The 18,737-nt window shown below is 42.9% G+C and overlaps 1 protein-coding gene across 14 annotated transcripts in view; it reads right to left on the bottom strand.

The window, feature by feature from the left end:
• Positions 1-18,737, bottom strand: part of RBFOX2 (RNA binding fox-1 homolog 2) — a 262,724-nt gene that overhangs the window by 10,286 nt on the left and 233,701 nt on the right. For 6 of the 14 annotated variants that reach the window (XM_044986568.1, XM_044986494.1, XM_044986485.1 and 3 more), the window contains 6 exons: positions 17,089-17,181; positions 14,319-14,379; positions 11,954-12,007; positions 11,739-11,831; positions 10,473-10,605; positions 3,860-3,899 (listed from right to left, as the gene is read on the bottom strand). In XM_044986568.1, the coding sequence (XP_044842503.1) occupies positions 3,860-3,899; positions 10,473-10,605; positions 11,739-11,831; positions 11,954-12,007; positions 14,319-14,379; positions 17,089-17,181 (474 nt within the window). Of the gene's footprint in view, positions 1-1,126; positions 1,170-3,859; positions 3,900-10,472; positions 10,606-11,738; positions 11,832-11,953; positions 12,008-14,318; positions 14,380-17,088; positions 17,182-18,737 lie in introns of all 14 variants that reach the window. The other 8 variants (XM_044986536.1, XM_044986508.1, XM_044986573.1 and 5 more) reach the window with 5 other exon arrangements.

Raw genomic sequence — 18,737 nt, 5'->3', positions numbered from 1 at the left:
ATCTGATTGGATTTTCCTAGGTGTGTGGCAGACGTCCCCTGACCTCAAACTGCTTTTCTGAGGGCCAGAGGACCAAGATAAGCAGATACCAGCCATGACCCAGCAACAGAAGGATAAATCAAAATATCCCCTTTGGATTCCTTTGCCAAAATGAAAATATGGATTTTTTCAGTATTAGTTTGTTGCTGCAAGTATCTGAAAATTATTTGACAACTGATGCAAGTGTGAAGCTGCTGTCTGACTGAAGCAACGTTTCAACTGTCCACTGAAGATTCTAAAGGCAGATAGCAAGTGTTTTCAAGTTGCCTACACTGCTCTTCAGCACAAAAAAAACACTCTCTCTCTTCCACACATAAGAGCCAAATGGGGTAATCATAAACTAAACAGACCATAAGGAAATCCAATTACACCTTGCAACAAGCTTCCCCTCTCCTCTTTCAGTGCCTTATTATTCAGGCATATTAGCAAGTGCCCTTTCTCTCGAGTGGCAGAGGATACGAGAGAGCGAGCAGAGAAGTGTGTTGCTCAGGTTCAGTACTATGGAGCACCTGCATACCTCTTGGTGTCAGAGGTATTTCCAGAAACATGAAGAAAAGGACAGTCCATGCAGATGAGTGTGTCTATATACTCACTACCCTATCCATTTTGGGGTTGCAAGTCCAATTTTAGGAACCCTTTGTTTTCTAGGCCTAGTGTGTCTTTTCTCCATTCCCCAATGCCCCTATAACTGAAGGTTAAAAAGTAGAAGGGGCTGGAATTGATTTCTAGGATTTCCATATTAGAAAGCTGGCAGGTAAGCACTGTGGATCAGCAGGGGTGAACTGAAAGAGGTGACAGAACAACACCATTCACTGCACCAGGTGAACCTACTTAGTAATGGGACAAGCATGACCTTTGTTAACCCTTCCACTTAATTTTTGGAATGAAAAGCCACTCGGTGTGAAACCTGAACATGTGCAGCCCAGAGGTAGCAGGAGCTTTGATCACATGCTCACAAGTCTGCACTGTCCTAAAAAAAGCCTCTGTTCCCATCTCTAATGTGGCGCTGGAATGGTTAGTATAATTCAGTTTTTTTCCACTGCAATCCACAATCTGATTGGTTGGCAGGTCACACTGGCAGTCCTACCTGAGGTATTTTAGCGCTAATGATTGGTTCCTGTAAGACTATTCTATAACAGAACACAGGAAGAGCAGTTCAAAAAACACAGCTGTGGAAAGAAACAATCATACAAACACAGCCCACAGAGGGGCTCACCAGCCTTTTCTTTCCAGTGGATGCAAGCACGCTTTTCATAGATGGGAGTGGTCTTTATGGGTGGTTTGTTGTCCCAGACTGACCCCATTGTAGGAGAAGCACCGTCTTTCCTCATGGCCAGAATGGAGCTGTTTTCCCCCAACACCGACCCTGGGGAAGGTTACTTTATAAATTCAGTTATTTTGCCAGACAGGAATGAGTCCAACAAGAGATGGAACAGGAAGAAAGTGGCTAGCAGGATGGTTGCCCCAGAAAAGAAGAGGAGGGAGGAGGAAGAGGAAAACCAAATCAAAGCGTATGATACCTGTGTGGGAAGGAAGAGCAGCCAAAGTCTGGAACAACCCTCTTCTCCCCCTACTCACCCCATCCTGCCAGCTGGAGGTCCTTCTCCCGCCTGCTTTTCCTCAGCCCACCCCTACCAGTTCAGCAGGTGTGAGGGCTCTTCACCTTAACTTCCACCACCCCAACAGCTAGGGAATTCTCTTCCCAAATCAGTGGCTGAAGAACCCTGTTCCTTCATCCGATAACTTAGGACAGCCCTCATATAGCAACTAAACGAATACAATCCAGTGGGATATGAGGCATCAGCACCCCATTCAATCTGTGCCAGTCCAGACTGGAAAGTGGGGTAACTTAGAAGTTCGAGCTGAGATGCATCTCTCTTGAGAACTCTAGCAATAAAAGGTATAGGGATGAACCTGACCAACCTATCTTCAGAGATGCCCTATATTGCATTCCTGTTTTCCCCATTAGTGGGACCTGAACTGTTATAGCAAGATGCCAAATAAATGGTTTCATCTGCGGGTTCTAGTCCCTTTTTAGAGCTTAGACACATTAAATGCTGAAACTGGAGTGCAACATGAGGTGGGTGTGGGGATTCTCTGTACTATTAAGGTCACTGTCAAGGTATTAAGATGTTAAATGAGCCCCTTTTATGCATCAAAGGTGCAAGTTAAAGATCTGAAGGAACTTTCTGAAAAGAATCAGGGGATAACCCCAGTCAACATTTCCCTCTCAACGAGGCTTTAATGTGCCAGACTGTGGAACAGAAGCCACCAAGCACAGAATAGCTGCCCATTTACCTGCTTAGTCACTGCATGGTGAGCTCCAAACTCGCTGATCTATATAGACTAGAGTAAGGCTTTAGGAGTGACAGAAAAAACCAAAACTCTTTCCTACATCCTGGAAAGTCATGGAACACTTGACCAGGCAGATCAATTTCTAGGTGAGCATATGTGCAAGAGCACCTGTGTGAATCAGGAAATTCATGTGTATGGGTGTGTGCAGGCATGTACATGTGAGAGCATGTGTGTGAGAGTTTACTTGCAGGCAGGCAAAGTATATACATAACACTAAGTTCCTCAGTGTTTAAATAGAATGTTTTCTAACTGTTGGGTTGAGAAAAGTGTCTTTATAAGGTCTGAAGCTCCATATAGACCAGAGAAGCCCAAAGTCAACCCTATCCATTACCCAGGAACCAACCTCTAGATGTATATCTTTGGATGTTAGGGGCACCATCTCCTAAGCAGTATGGAAACCAAGTTCAGCTATTCTGGCCACAATACCCACAAACAAGACAAAATTCCCTATTTAAGGGACAGCTTTGCTGGAGCCTGATAGTCTGAGCAGGATGAGGGTGGGGACAGTGAATTTAAAGTTCTTTGGTCTGGAGAGCACATTCCTATAGTCTGATTGTTATAATGGAACTTTCCATCCAAAGGAAAACTGCTCTCCTCACCTACCAATCAGAACCCCCTGCCCAACTCTATGTTCTAGGAACACCACCCTCAATCATTTCAAACATCAGTGCGCTAGGAATTCTGGATACAGAGATGCTGGTGAATCACATGATAGGGCAAAGCCTTTTGCGGTGCTTGAGAAATTTACCAGAAAGCAGGAGGCTGCTGACTCTTCCATCTAAACATCCTCACATATACGTGTTCTACAACTCCCCTAGGGAGAAGAAAGAGAACCCTTATTCTAGTTAGGTACCATTTCAACTAGCAAAATGAGATGCCAACCTTCACTCCAGTATCTCAGACTCCGTTTTTAATCAGCCCCATGTCTTCTCCAGAGGAGTGACATCCACATCCCAATGGTACACGAGCTTTTGTAAACACAGAGCTCAGTTAGCTTGTGCATGGTGCACAAATCAAGCTTGAAAGGGCCCCAAGAGGGGAGAAGAAGGGGGAGGGGAGAGGGAAAGGGACCGTCTGAGGCTAAACCAGTCCTGTTATTTTTATATCCAAATTATGCAAATGAGAGAAGTATTGAGAGAAATTTTAATTTGCTAATCATCTCTCAGGTTGATTAGTAGCAGTGTGCATGTGGGGAGAGGACACCCAGTAAACTGACCCTGGCAATGATCAGGAAACCCATAGGCTTAGGTCTTGCACCCAGGGGCAAGCGCAGTGACAGAGAAGCATGCTTGCATTCTTAAATATATAATATATATATCCACAAGGAAGAAGAAAATTAAAGAAAATGATATTTTAAAAAAACAAAAACAAATCAAACCAACCAAATAAACAAACAACAACAACCAAAAAAAAAGGCTGGCTTGTCGAAGGTTGGGGATGAGAAGGCTCCGGTGTGTGTACTTACATAGAGGTCAGCACCGTAAAATCCGTCCTGGTAAACCACACTGCAGAAAATCCACACAAAAACAAAAAAACAAAAACAAAACAAAAACAAAAAGAACAGAAAACACATTCCGGTTATTGAGGACGGCAGCATGCACATGCGTTTTACACAGGCAGGTGATGTATGAATCCACAACCTGGGCTTTCTGGCAGGAGCGAATCAGCAAGAGAATGTGTGTGCGCACGTACCCATGCGGCCCCATATCATCCTCCATGGCATGCAGGGGGGGGAGGGGGAGAGGGACGGGACAGTATGCATAGGGTGAGGGGGAAACAGCCTTTATATTGAATAATAAAAATAGACTCAGAAAGACCTGATGCCCTGAAGAAGAGAAACATGGGTTTAGGAGCCTTCACTCTGGTTATGATCCTGGAATTACTTTAGTTACTCCCTAAACACATGGTAAGAGTGGCTTCATGGAGTGGGTTTCACGTGGACTAAAGAAGCCCTTTAGAAGCAGTCCCACAAGGGCTAGAATCCACCTAAGTCAGAAGCACATTGGAGAAAGCTGTGTATAATTCTGCATGTTGAGTTTTACAGGGCTGCATGACTGTTTCTGATATCCATACATCACCTGTTTTTACCCTGCACATTAGACATGCGATAAGATTTGGCTGATCACACAAGCATGCAAAGTATTATTATTCAGCATCTTAAAAGAACCGATGCAACACCTCAGGAAAACAAGTCAATCAATTCTGATCAAAGTAAACACTGAGAAATATAATTAAAAAGAAAAAACCAAAAATACCCACAATGCATTGCTTTCACAAGCAGAGATAATGAGCTAAAAAGGTTAAGTGATTGGTCCAAGGTTCAAGAATTGAAAGGTGCAGTGGGATCATCCCTGATAGTAACGACACATTCCACAGCAGAGAGGAGCAACTGGAAGGGCTTGGATGGGATGGTGCTCTCTTTGGCTTTATTAGTCACTATTAGTTTCTCTCAGAACTTCAAGCCGCAAAAATGTCAAACCAGGGTCTGGGGTTCCCAAAGAGCCACTCTTACCAGAATATTTGGCAGTGTAAGGCTGTAATGTAGCTTGCTTTGGGGATGGAAATTGGGGAAGGACAAGGAAGGACAAAAGGGTATACTCCAGTCTCCCCACCCCCCTGGTTATAAACACATGCTTTCATATGACACAACTTTCTCCTGTTTTGTCCTCTGGACAGCTCAGTTCTAAGCCAGCCACCCACACATTATAAAGCATTATCTCCACCATCTTTGAGACCCATGGGGGCATGTGTATAACTTACCAATAGCATTACCACAAGCTAGAAAGAGGTAGGGAACATTAGCTGTAATTTTTTTTGTGGCATCAGCTGGAGTGTAAAATGCTGCCAAGATCCTGACACCCTGATTAAAACACCCATCTATTGTAAAGTACACAGAGAGGGGCCACGATATCTTGGAAGGAGACTGTAAGCTATTATTAAAATTAATGGAGCAGCGTTAGCTACACGTAAAGCCTTTTGGTAAAATATTGTCTACTCCAAGATAGGTGCTATCCATTCCCCATGGACAGAGTTGCATTGGTCTCTAATGCACTAGATGTGGAGATGAAGAGAAAAGATGATCTACCTCGGCAGGAAGAAGTGGGCCATATGGTGTTTGTAGGAACCAAACTCTAAAACCACAAAAGTTTGGCTTCTGAGGCTGTGACTTAAGTTGTTAGATTTTCTGTCGTCAAGTGTGTTTTATTACTACTCTTGCATGAAGGGTAAACACTTGACAGAGAATGTGATTGTTTTATAAATAGGTTACTATTTTGGTAAAAATATTTTGGAGTTCATAGGAATTGCCATACTGGATTATACCAATGGTCCATCTAGTCTGGGATCTTGTCACTGACAGTTGCCAGCATTGGCTGCTTCAGAAAAAGGTACAAGAATCCATGTTGTGGGATAACTTGTCACTAGAGAAAGTTCTCCTCCGTAACCCCTAATAAACTGAGATTGGCTTATACCGGGGGTAGGCAACCTATGGCACGCGTACCGAAGGCGGCACACAAGTTCATTTTCAGTGGCACTCACACTGTCCGGGTCCTGGCCACCGGTCCAGGGTCTCTGCATTTTAATTTAATTTTAAATGAAGCTTCTTAAACATTTTAAAAACCTTATTTACTTTACGTACAACAATAGCTTAGTTATATTTTATAGACTTATAGAAAGAGCCCTTCTAAAAACGTTACAATGTATTACCAGCACGCAAAACCTTAAATTAGAGTGAATAAATGAAGACTTGGCACACCACGTCTGAAAGGTTGCCGACCCCTGGCTTATACCCTGAAATTTGAGGGTTTAAATCCCTTCCAAAACTCTTGGTATTTTTTTCCTCCCCTCTTAGTATTTACTAGAACAACTCTGGTTATTGAGGCTAAAAACTTAGCAAGATTTGAAAAGGGACTGGACATTTATATGGATAGCAAGAGTATCCAGATTTATTAATTCATTAATGCAAACAAATTTTTGAAGGAATATTCATATATTATTTTAAGGCCAGATGAACCACTATGTTTATCTACTCTGGCCTCCTGCATTACACAGACCTTAGAATTTCACCAAGTGGTTTCTGCTTCAAGCCTATAACTTCCACTTGAGTCATAGCATATCTTTTAGAAAGACTTCCACTATGACCTGCATCACCCCTTATAGCCTCGGTCGGCATCACAAGGGAAGATACTACGCATGTGCAGGTCAACGGACTCTGCTTGGAAAAACTTCCAGATTCAGCTGCATGGTGCGCATGCGTACCCATGTGTGGAATACACTTAGGGCCCAGCACAGAAGAAGATGGAGAATCCATCACATCTCGAGGTAAATTATTCCAGTGGTTAATTACCTGCACTGCCAAAAATAAAGTAATAATAAAAAAAATTAAAAAGTACCTTATTTCTAGTTTAGATTGGTCTAGTTTCAGCTTCCAGACACTGGATCTTGTTATGCCTTTGTCTGCTGTATTAAAGAGCCCTGTACTATCATAAATTCTTTCTCCACATAGGTACTTTCTCTAATAGGCTGTGATCAAATCACTTCTTAACCTTCTTTCTGTTAACCTAAACAGATTGAGCTTTTTTAGCTTGGAGTTTTTTAGTAAGACGTGTTTTTCAGACCTTGAATCAATTCTTGTAGCAGCTCTTTTCTGGGCCTTCTCTAATTTCCCAACATTCTTTTAAAAGCATGGCCACTAGACAGGGACACGGTATACCAATAATGGTCTGACTACCATTTTATAAGAGGTAATATCATCTCCCTACTACTACTCAACATTCTCCTGCTTGTACACTCAAGGATTCCATATGCTCTCTGAGTCCCCACATTATACAGCAAGTTCATATTCAGCTGGTTATCCACCATGACTAGGGGTGAAAGTAACTTAAAGGACTTACTGGTACTCCGGAATCCTGCGCAAGGGGCGGGGCCTCAACCGGAAGAGGTGGGGTCTTTAAATCCCCGGGCCTCAGGCAGCCCTTTAAATCACCCCCAGAGCTACTAGCTGCAGAGGCAGCTGGGAGCCCCAGGGCAAGGGGGTGATTTAAAAGACCCAGGGCTCCAGCCGCTGCTGGGAGCCCCAGGCCCTTTAAATTGCCAGCCTAGGGAAGCTGGTCCAGTCTGGCACGGCATACCGACTCTTGACGGTACGCCATACCGGACCGGACCAGCTAACTTTTACCACTAACCATGACCTCTAAATGTTTTTCTGGTTCACAGTCTTCCAAGATATAGGATGGGGGACTGTATGTGTAACCTATGTTTTTAGTCCCTACATGTATGACCTTGCAATTAGCAGTATTAAAATGCATATTTTATTAAACCAAATCTGTAATTGCTAGGGATTAGGAAGTTTCTTGCCCCTTCCTCTGAAGCATCTGGATCTGACTATTATCAGAGACAGGATACTGGGCTAAATGGACCTTGAACGTGATCCAGTCGGGCAATTCCTATTCTTATTATCCGTATAAATGTCTTACCTTTTTGAAACCTGCTAAAGTCTAAGCCTCAATGATATCTTGTGGCAATTATTTCCACAAAATAATTGTATTTTTTTTAAAGTATTTTCTATCAGTTTTGAATTTTCCACCTTTCAATTTTATTGAATGTCTTCTTCCTAAGCATCCATTTTATTTTAGTCACTCAAGGCTTGGTTCTTGATTTCATGGTCTCATCTTTCCATTAAAAGGGTAGGGGGAAGTAGCTGATGCATGATTTGGTGCCAGGAATGTATGCATGACACTAAGCATTCAAGGTCAAAAGTGGCCTGATGTAACATCAGTTGTAATACTGTTTCTCTCCTACTGTTTTTTTATAACTAAAATGTGTGGAGCAGTTTATAACTCTACAATGAGGAACCACTTTCCTCTGTAAGACATGCAACGTTGGAGACCCAGTCTATGACAACAACAAATGTATTAATTAAAACCTCATGTTTGTGTCTAGCACAATTCAGGATCATTTGTGAGTGCAGCTTGTTTACTGCTGTCTTCCAATTGTTTGCTGGACAGTTCACTGAACATGAAGACATATGAGATCAATCTGTGGCGTCAGACAAACTGAATGAATTGCAAGTAAATACAGTCATGAGACATTATTTAGAAGGGATGGTCACTGGTGCATGACCTGTATTCCAAATGTAAATAACTCCTTTATACAAAGATGTGGTTGGATTTAAGCAATCAATCATAAGTGCAGAAAGGCTATAAGGAGTGTTCTCCCAGTGTACCACTGATGACAGCCTCTTGCTAGGAATGCTCTAGCCGTTACTATCAGGGATAAAGAATAAAAGTCCTTCCTACAACAGGATAATAGTCCTTCTAGATAGTAGCACTTAGCTCAATTTTGCTTGTGTGCTTCACTCTGGAGCATTTCCTGATAAAACAGGACTGGGTCATTATTACAGTAACAAAGATGGACAGAGGGTGTAGGTCAGAGGCCAGGGTTAGAGAATATAGGATATAAACTTGTAATGGCAGTGGAAAGAGACGGATCTGTGTAAGAGGGATGATCATCTGAAAACTCAGCAAAAAGAACACCTTGTGAACCCCCATTTGTTCAGGCAACAGTTTCCCCACCCCGGGTCACTGGATGTACTAAGTCCAAAATATTTATTTGCGTAATGTAAGATGTAGCAATAATTCAAACTGCTTTGCAAGTTCTTGCTGTAGGGTAGATGGATGTCTGGCTACTCCAACTTGCTACATTGAGTTCTATTTTAAATGCCAGACTGGACTCTACAAAGAAAGGGCACAGTAACCCTCATCTTAATCTATTACACAAGGTCTCCCAAGCTGATCAGTACATCCGAGGGCAAGGTCCAAAGGTACTGTCGTATTAGGAGACTTATGGTCTATGCTCCCCACTCCATAGCTGGCTTAATGAGGAGAAATGGGAGTTAGTGTCCAAATTTCTTGCTCTCTGGGAGGATTCTCTCTCACTCAGATTCCCTCTGTGAAAATGTGAGGATGTTGCCTTGAGAACTGGGCAAACAGGCTACAGCGGTAAACAATGTGAATGAGGCATCCTCAGATTCAAAGAACCCAAATAAATCCAGCAATTTACACCTTTCAAATAACAAAATAGTTTGTTTCTACGGAATTCATTCCACTGCATGACTAATGAAAATCAGATGGTGAAGGATGCTAGATCACACGTCCATCAGTACTTTATACTATTCTTATTATTCAAAGCATGTTGCCATTTCATTTTCCCTATACTCCCTCTCTCCCCCACCTTAATTTAAACGGACTTGATTGATCTTTGTTTTAAACCTTTTTAAACTGTCTCCAACAAAGAAAGCAAATCCATTGTGGGTAACTGGCTCTCCTGTGCCCTACTCCCAGATGGTGAGGCATGAAGGTAACTGATCATACTCCCCACTTCTGGATAACAAAATACAAAGGAGTGAAGAGAACAGAACCTGCCTCACTCCACAAACTTGAGACCCTTTCTTTGTCCTTTTTCGTAGTGTCAATGCTAGATGAATTCCACATAGACAAACTACTAATGCATATGAGAAGGAACCTGCTGGTACCTTAGGCCAGTGGTCCCCAACCTTTTCAGTGTGGCGGGCGCCTGACGACTAGCCGCCAAAGAGCGCGGCCGCTGGACAAGCAGCCGCCGAGAAGTGACAATGCGAAGAAGCGTCGCCGCTGAGAAGCAGTGTCATCAAGAGGCATCGCCGCCAAAAAGCAGCGGCATTTAGTCGGCGACACTTCTTGACTTTGCCGCTTCTTGGTGGCATTTCGGCAGCTGCTTGTTCGGTGGCCGTGCTCCTCGGCACTGGGGCACTCCCTTGTCAGTAGGTGGGCGCACATAGATGCCCCGGCGGGCACCGCGTTGGGGATCACTGCCTTAGGCAGTTGCCTTTAGTTACTAGAGTGTCAGGATACTGAAATGAAGTGTAAAGTATCTAACACAGAAGATTTTAGATCTTTTTTCGGTGTCACTGGGTGCAGAGTACTCTGATGTTGGTGCATCCTGACTCTCACCATCCAACAGAGCTCTGATTTTTATCCTTGGCCAATCAGCTACCTCTCAACATGGCGTAGAACACACTTGTTTTGGTGTCCAGTGCTTACCCTGGGTAGGCAGGGATGGCCGTGGGGGGTACTGCCCGGACTGCACCATATACTGTTCGTCCTCGACCCCTCAGGTGTGCTCCCCGGAACGCAGCTGCTGTGGTGGCTGCAGTTGGGTAGGGGAAGCCTGGAACTGTAAAGACAGATAAGTAGAAAGATGAGAGGGATCAGAACTCCAGCCCAATTCAAAACTATCTCTTTTGAACAAAATAATACAATAGGCTCCAGAGCTATGAGATGTTCCGCGTCTGTCCGGCAAAGGGGCATGCTTACAGCCCCATAGAAAGAGTGTACCTCCTGCTACATCACTAGAGGGAGAGAGGGGCTGCAGAGAGGCCTGCCATGCAAGGGGTTAATGCTGTGTCATGCCTTGTTCATTGCAAACATGGTACAATTTCCCTCCGCCCCCATTTTGACACTGCCATGCAGTCTGGTTAGAAAGAGTCCGAGAAGCACAAAGAGTTGCTACCAATATAGCAGGCGACTCTTCCAAATTGTATAATATGTACTTTGGGGATTTGTCTGTTTAGTTTCTTTGAAACAATTCAGCATGAGCCCCTTAAATCAGTCAATTGTCCTCTTCCCTTCCCCTTTGCCATCCCCTCCCTCCCCATGTTCAATTTAAAGCCAGAAAGACAGGATAACCCCCACGTAAGGCAGCAGAAATTCCCCATTAAGTGCCAGTTTAACAAGAGCCCATTGTCTTCTGGCAAATGTGACCAGTAACCGGTTCCATGTGTATTGGGCCCTGTTTTATTACACTTCATGCTGGAGTAAACTGGCTCAGGGCAAATTAGGTCAAAACCTCAGAGGCAGCTGCAAACACAATGCAATAACAGATACCCAGAAGGAGCCAGTCGCAAGGCACAAATTCAACCCAAGGTGCTTCCAGGCGCATGCCACTAGGGGGCTTGCAGTGGACTCGCAGTTTAGCAGCTTGTATAATATGTACTTTGGAGAGCTGTCTGTTTGGTGTCTTTGGTTTTGAAGTACAAGCAGTGGCACTCTCTTCACACTCCCCTCCCTCCTGCTCTGCACCTTCCTTATCATTTCAGAAACCCCAGTCAAAAGCAAGCATGGAAACACACTGCAAGATGGAAAGGTCATGGCCGCTACCATGCCTGGGGGTTCTGGCTGGTGGCAAATCTGTCCCCAACAAGACCCATCCTTTCAAGTATATATCATACAGGCTGGAGAGAAGAGGGCTAACAGATCATTGTTTACTCAAGCACAGTAACAATACAGGGGCCAATTGGGGCTACTTACTGATTAAAGGAATGTAAGTGTTAATACCCCCCCTTCCTGACAGGGGCACTGCGGCGTCATTGCCCAGCGAGACATCTGCTTGAAAGCTGGACGCTAATTTAGTTTTAAAAAGAATAAAAAACGTAAAAAGGTTATAAAGAAACAGCAGACTGTGAACACAAACAAACACCACTGCAGTTAAATGGCAGAAATGAAAGTGTCTACTTAAGTTCTACCTGCGTATAACTCGGGGCCGTACACTGCTCCAACCACAGGGCTCAATTTCCAACCTGAAATAGCAAAGATGGCAATGAGTGCTGAAGTCCATATCAGGAAAAACAGTGGAAAGGGTGAGGGAGGAAAATGAGCTTTGCATGTGAAACTCAGCTTTAGGCACTTCTCCCATTATGGCTTCCACCGAGGTCCCTCTGCTGTTGAATAGAGGCAGACTGTCTTTCCTAATGCCAGGGTCCAGATATAGACCATTATATGGGAGATATAAGCAGAACGCTAGCTGATCCACTGCATAGTAACCTCTGGTGTAAGCTGTAAGAAACAAAACTGAGCAGAATGCTAACTGCCTTATACAGCTGTTCACTACAATTCCCATAGTTGGCCCACAAGATTCATTCTCTCTGTGGATCTTCCCGTTAGTTCTTACTATTCTATATGTTCATTGGGAATCTTGAAGATTCTAACTATGTCTAAACCACTGGCTCAATCTGTGATCTCAGGCAAGTCATGTTACATCCCTATGTCTCAAATACACTGGCTATGATATTTATCTAAAGACAGCATGGCAATTGAGTTGAGATTTCCCAGGTAATTGAATCACACACAATATGTTGCATAAAAGTATTTCAAACAAACAAGTTTGTTGATTCCACATTTTCTCTTCTCCATTTTATTTATATTTTGCTGCTTTCTCCACGTTGCATCCCCCAGATGCAATCTTTCCCAGAGAATCATTTAATATAATCTGTACAATGGGGAAGAACTGAAAATCATCAGCACAAATACACAAGAGAGCAATGGTTAAATTAGCAAATAATGAACCTGGTGAAAAGCCTGCCATTGTAGAATGGATATGAACTGAGGCACTTTTCCCAAGTGAGCAGAGCTGGAAAACCTGTTTGTCTCCACCCATTCTAACCAAAAAAGGGAAGAGAACTGGTATTAGGGTGGACTCTTTAAGATGATCAGGTCTGATTTCTACAAAGAAGTCTTTATTTTTCAGGGCAGGCCTCATCTGTTTACTTGGTAACCATGCAGGTCCTATGAAACTTACTACACTTTAGCTATTCAGCCTCACCTTTGAAGTCTTATAAATCATCTTTCTGGTGTGATTTGATCACAGCCCAATAACGTCACTACTTAATATGCTGGGGGGTAATGCTGAATGATGTAATACACACCCTCTTTGCCGCACTGGGCATATTGCCTGTGCACTGCCAACTTTGTGAGCAAGAGGCTAAGATGATGGGTGCTAAGATAAGAACCTGGATAGACAGACATGGATTTTAATTCCCAAACCTAGTCTCTCTCACATGGCAGTGAAAAGCACTAACTAGTACACTCAAACTGCCCAAATACCATACACCTTTACATTATTTTAATGTAGACTTTACGGGTTGACAAACCAAAAGGATGCTCCTGCCAGTCACCCTGGTCTACATGTCATTACAATGTAACCCTATACATTCTCTGTCCCTATTCATTGGGTAACACAGCACAACCACTTTGGACTTCCATAGTGACTTCTCACCACAGGATTTCAAAGCTCTTTACAAACATTCATTAAACCTCACCACACTTGGGAAACTGGCACATGCAAATTAAGGGACTTGCCCAAGGCTACATAGTAAAGCTGTAGACGAGGCAAGAATAGGAGCCAGATCTTCTGATTTCCAATCTTCTGTTTTAACCACCAACCCATGCTCTCTCATGATCTACTGTATGCTTTACTTGCTACTGCACATAAGCGGTTTGGGAACCTTTTCAGTGCAACTGGGGACCACTGACTATGTCTCAGGACAACTTCGTAAACTCCACATTTCATTTCATTGGAGGGGTGAGATTTAAAATATACAGCATCCTGTATAATGGTGCTCAGTTCTCATAAGGGAAAGCCTCTTCACATAACGTGCACTGTTTAATAAGTGTATTGCTGTTTCTATACTATGCTACATAGAGTTGCTGCAGAGAGATTGGTAGACAACAGACCCAAGACTTCTTCACTCCACAAAACAACTGAGTCATTCCTTATTCATGTCCCTTGGAAAACTGTTGACAATAGGCAAGTTCTCTGAGAGGCAAACTGTTTGGTGCCCCAGCTTTCCTGGCTGCAAGGAGAGAGTTATATTTACAGCTAAAAGTAAGGCCAAGATTTTTTAAAAATGAGTTCCTAAAGTTGGGCTCCTAAATCCACAATTAAGCACCTAAATAAGTGGCCTGAGTTTCAAAGGTACTGAGCATCCAGAGATCCCACTGTAGTCAAGGAACAATGAGACCTTGTAATAAGGTGTTCAATTTGAGGCTGTAGAGTTTGTCACCACCCCTGAAGCCTTTCAGTTTAGGATTAGCGCAAACATTCTCTCTTACCATTTGCATATGGCGTGACCATCTTCTTATTGGTCATCACTCGCGCTGTGGCATTATTCACCTAAAAGTAAGAAAGGGGCGGGGGAGGAGAGGGAAGGAAGCACAAGACGTTAGGGAAAATTATAACTACCTCTCCAATATCTCATACCCTATACATCTTAGCGCAAAGAAATCAAACAGCTACTTTTATAAAAATACAAGATATTTAAATTACTATTAGAAGTTGCCACTTAATTGTAAACATTACAGCTAATTGTGGCACTTTATGCATTTAAACAAAAGGCCAACGAGAGTAAAATTGGGATTCTCAGACATCCTGCCACCATTAGAGCACACTGGATATCTGCAGCTCACCAACTGGACGGGCAAAAAGCTTGTCCGAGGCCCACTGGAGTGGTACAGATGGTGATCTCTGCAGCTGAGGCAGAGGAAAAACAAAGCAGGTGGTGAATAAACTAGCTCCTTTTAGAAGCCCACCATTAAAATGTTGTAGACCACAAATGTCACAGACAAACAGGTCTTCAAGAAGAAAAGTAATCTGGTTTCTAGTTGTCTTGGATTTAATCTCGCTAGGCCAAGAGAGACTTTTGGAATCCTATGAGACATTGGCCTTCAACCCAGTTTCAAGATGCCCTTGGGTTACTGATTTGTTTATCTCTGATTTTAAAATTCTCACAAAAATCTCTTAAAATAAAATGCAGAGGTGTAGATGAGTCTCCTGGTTTCACTGTACCCTCCACCCTCATTACAGAGCTCCGCATAGTTCCAAGCATTCTGAGTGCTACAGCAAGTGGGTGTTACAGCAGAGGTGGTGCTGATAAAGAAAGGATGGATGGGGTTTGAAAGCCAAGTTACTGCAGCCCTGTGTCAGACACAGCCTCAGAGTTCTTGCAAGGAGGGTGAAGCTTCTTAGCAGGAATCAATGAGCTGTCAAAATCTCAGGCCAGAATGGAACTGAGAGGCCAGAGGAATGAAAGAAGCCAGTCTTAAGGAGAAGTAATCCAAAAAAGTGTCTCGTCACATCCTTTGGGATTTATGGAGTGGTGAGCCTGTGCAGGCAAGGGGAGCCTGGAATCACATTTACTCTAGTTTTGGCCCAAAAACAATATAAACATTACACATTTAAAAAAGAAAGAATGGAAAACAACAATGATGAGACTGAGAGCATGCAGTTAAACACACACTGATAAAAGAAAGGGGAAAAAAACACAATTGATGGGGGGGAGGGGAGGAGAAGAGGGAGAAGAGAGGGTCTCACAGACAATCATTAAGATGGAGCGAGTGCCTGAAATCAGCTGCTACAGCAAAGTGCAACACAAGCACTTAAAGGAAAAATTGCCAGAACCAATCAGAAACCACCAGTCAGCAAAGAGAGACCAACAGCTGCATTTAACTGAGTAAAGAAATAAACTGGGGAGTGAGGGTATGGGGGGCGCGGAGACAGAGAAAGAGAGAGAACAAACAATCACAGCTACAAACAGGTCTGGGAAAGACAGAGCAAGAGAAAGAAGGGGCAGGAGAGAGAGAGGAGGGGATGGGTGCATTAATAAAAACCAGCCAAACTGGAGTTCAGTAACTCTGAGTAAGATGTGCAAGGGGAAATCACCATGAAGTCAGTAATCAAACAGCTCAGACTGCTACAAAACGATACGTACATCCAAAGTCCAGGCGGCATTACTCAACAGCATTGAAAATAAAAGAGGGGAAAAGGGAAAGGAGGCGGGTGGGGACAACAAGTCAAATCACATTTTGTAGTGTTAATGTGAGATGGCAGATGGATTTTTTTCTTTCTTATTTAATTTTGTTTTTGTAACTTTAAGAAAAATTTAAAAAATACAAGCTTCTTCTCCAGCGCTTTTGTTTCACTTACCGCCAACTCGTACCATCGCCAGCATTGTGTATAGTTACCATGGAAAGAGTGAGTCAAGTGAAGGGCCCTAAACGCTAAACCATCGAAAAGGGAAATAAAAAAAACAAAAACAAAAAAAAAAGCAAAATATGCAGACATCTTACTCAAAACGGCGGCTTTTTTGTTTAATATTTTTTAATATTTAGTACTTTTTTTTTTTTTTTTTGGTAAAGGAAGAGGGAGAAGGGGAAGGGGCCAGTTAGCCTTCAACAAGGTGGAACAGAAAATTGGTGAGCACCATGCAACGGCCTCATATGTAGCTACTCTGGCCAGACACTTAACCCTTCTATTGAGAGCTCTCCTTACAGGAAGTTTTAAGAGTTAACTTTAATTGACTGCAGACAGACCAAGAAGGCAGCTATAGCAGCCCAATCAGTGCCTTTTCCCCTCTACCCTGCCCTCAACATCAGCTCACACTCATATGAAGGAGAACTGGCCTCTGAGGAAAGAGAGGATACTGGCTGGCCCCCTGCTTTATTGTCAGACACAGAGTTAGAAATCAGACAGTACTTTTTGAGTTGCTTTTGTTCAGGCCTGATAACAAACAGGAAATCGGAGCCTCACAAACTGAAGCAAAGGAAAATCAAGACAGCAGAAGGGCAAAAATTTGGAGTGGGTGGGAAACAAACTTAAAAAAAAAAAAAAAGAAAGAAAGAAAAAGAAAAATACTCAAATCAACCAAAGATATTTTTTGGGAGGGGACGTCACTTTTGTACACTTCAGTGCAGTGGGGTGAAGGACACAGACACAAACACGCACACACAAGACGGGGATCCAAATGTGAAATAAGTGAGGCAAGACACAAAAAAGAAATAAAAAGAATAAATATAAAGAAGAAATTGAATTACTGAAGACATGCACCTCGATTTTACGGCCCTCTACCACGGTGCCGTGTAATTTCTCCCTGGCCCTGTCTGCATCAGCACTATTCTCGAAAGTTACGAACCCGAATCCCTGCATGCAGCGGGAGAAGGGGGGAAAACATGCACATCATTATATATTGAAATACTGATCTCTAGATAAATAGAGAAAAAATATCACAGTATGAAATTGACATCAGCACAACTCAGCAATACTCTCCTAGAGTCACATAGTTGGTTCATGCATGTTTCATAAATAAAAGAAATTCAATTCAATAAAATAAAATAAAGGAATTTTAATCAGAATATTAAATAATAAATAATAATAATAAATAATAATAATGAAAAGAAAATGTAAAAGCAATTGAGGCCAGACCAAAAACGAAGAACAAAGTTACTCGAGACAAATTTTCTTAAAGGTAAATCCTAGGCCCTATTCTATTCTGATGTAGAGAAGCTGGTAAAGCCCGAGCTAGACATTTCACACCACTGCCAATTAATGCCTGTGCTACTTTGTGGCCCTTTATACGGTATTGAAAGGCACCTGGTAGTTTCAACAGTCTCTTGCAGGAGAGAGGTGTGGTTTGAGTTAAGGATTGGGCACCAGGAATTCCTCTGTTCCGATCCTGGCTCCTACATTGACACCACTGTAGCTATGGGCAAGTCACCCTCTCTGCTTCACTTTTCCTATCCATAAAATGGGTACAATAATAATATTTACCTACCTCATAGAACTGTTGTGAAGATTAGATGTTTGTAAAGCCCAGTGTAAGGTCTCCAGGGCAGAGATCATGTCTACCTCTATGCCTGTACAGTGCCTAGGACAGGCCCCTGATGCTAACTCGGGCTTCTAGGTGGTACCAAAATATAAACATGTAAAGCATTATATATTATTGTCAGAAAAGAGCGGTGTAAAATTTTCCCTCTGTGACTGACATATCAAATCTATATAGTATAATACGTCTGAACGAGATTTCTAGGTGCATTAATGTCATAGGCCAAGACAGGATTTAGCTGCCATCCCCTATCCCACAGCTGCCTCCCCTCCTAACTCAGCTACATACCTAGACCACTATCTTAACAATTCCTACTTCAAAAGGCTGTCCTGGTTTCTTCTCAATTGTGTGTTGAGACAAGCGGGACCACCAGGTGGGCTTGAACTCTGAAGCTGGAGAAGAATGGTTTCCCATTGGCCTGTGAGCAGGGGCGCTGGAACAATTTGTATAGTGGGGATGCTGAGAACCATTGAACCAAACTAAACCCTGTAGATGATGGAAATCACTTCCAGCCAGCACCTATGCCTATTAGGGTAACTATGGTGGCCCAAGGGCTATTGTAACATCTCCTTACATGCAAAGCCCTAGGCCTACTAAGCCCAGGCCACCTGGAACACACGTACAGAATCTCTTTCCTAAGTCTCCACTCAAGCAGGTTCATTCAATCATAAACAGTGCAGTGTATGACATCACACTGACTCCCATGGGGATGAACTGCACTGTCACACGGATGGACTGACGAGACTAAATTAACTAGCAATTTAACTAGCAGCAAATGATACATTCTAACAGACAGCTCTGATGATTTGGACATTCTTAATATAAAAATCTTGTGGTCAGGAACCAAGGTGAAAATTTCACCTCAGATTGCTTT

The sequence above is a fragment of the Mauremys mutica genome, chromosome 1 (assembly GCF_020497125.1).
Source record: "Mauremys mutica isolate MM-2020 ecotype Southern chromosome 1, ASM2049712v1, whole genome shotgun sequence".
In the NCBI taxonomy this organism is placed as follows: domain Eukaryota; kingdom Metazoa; phylum Chordata; order Testudines; family Geoemydidae; genus Mauremys; species Mauremys mutica.
The sequence above is the reverse complement of the archived record's forward strand: the minus strand, read 5'-3'. Positions and strand labels throughout refer to the sequence as shown.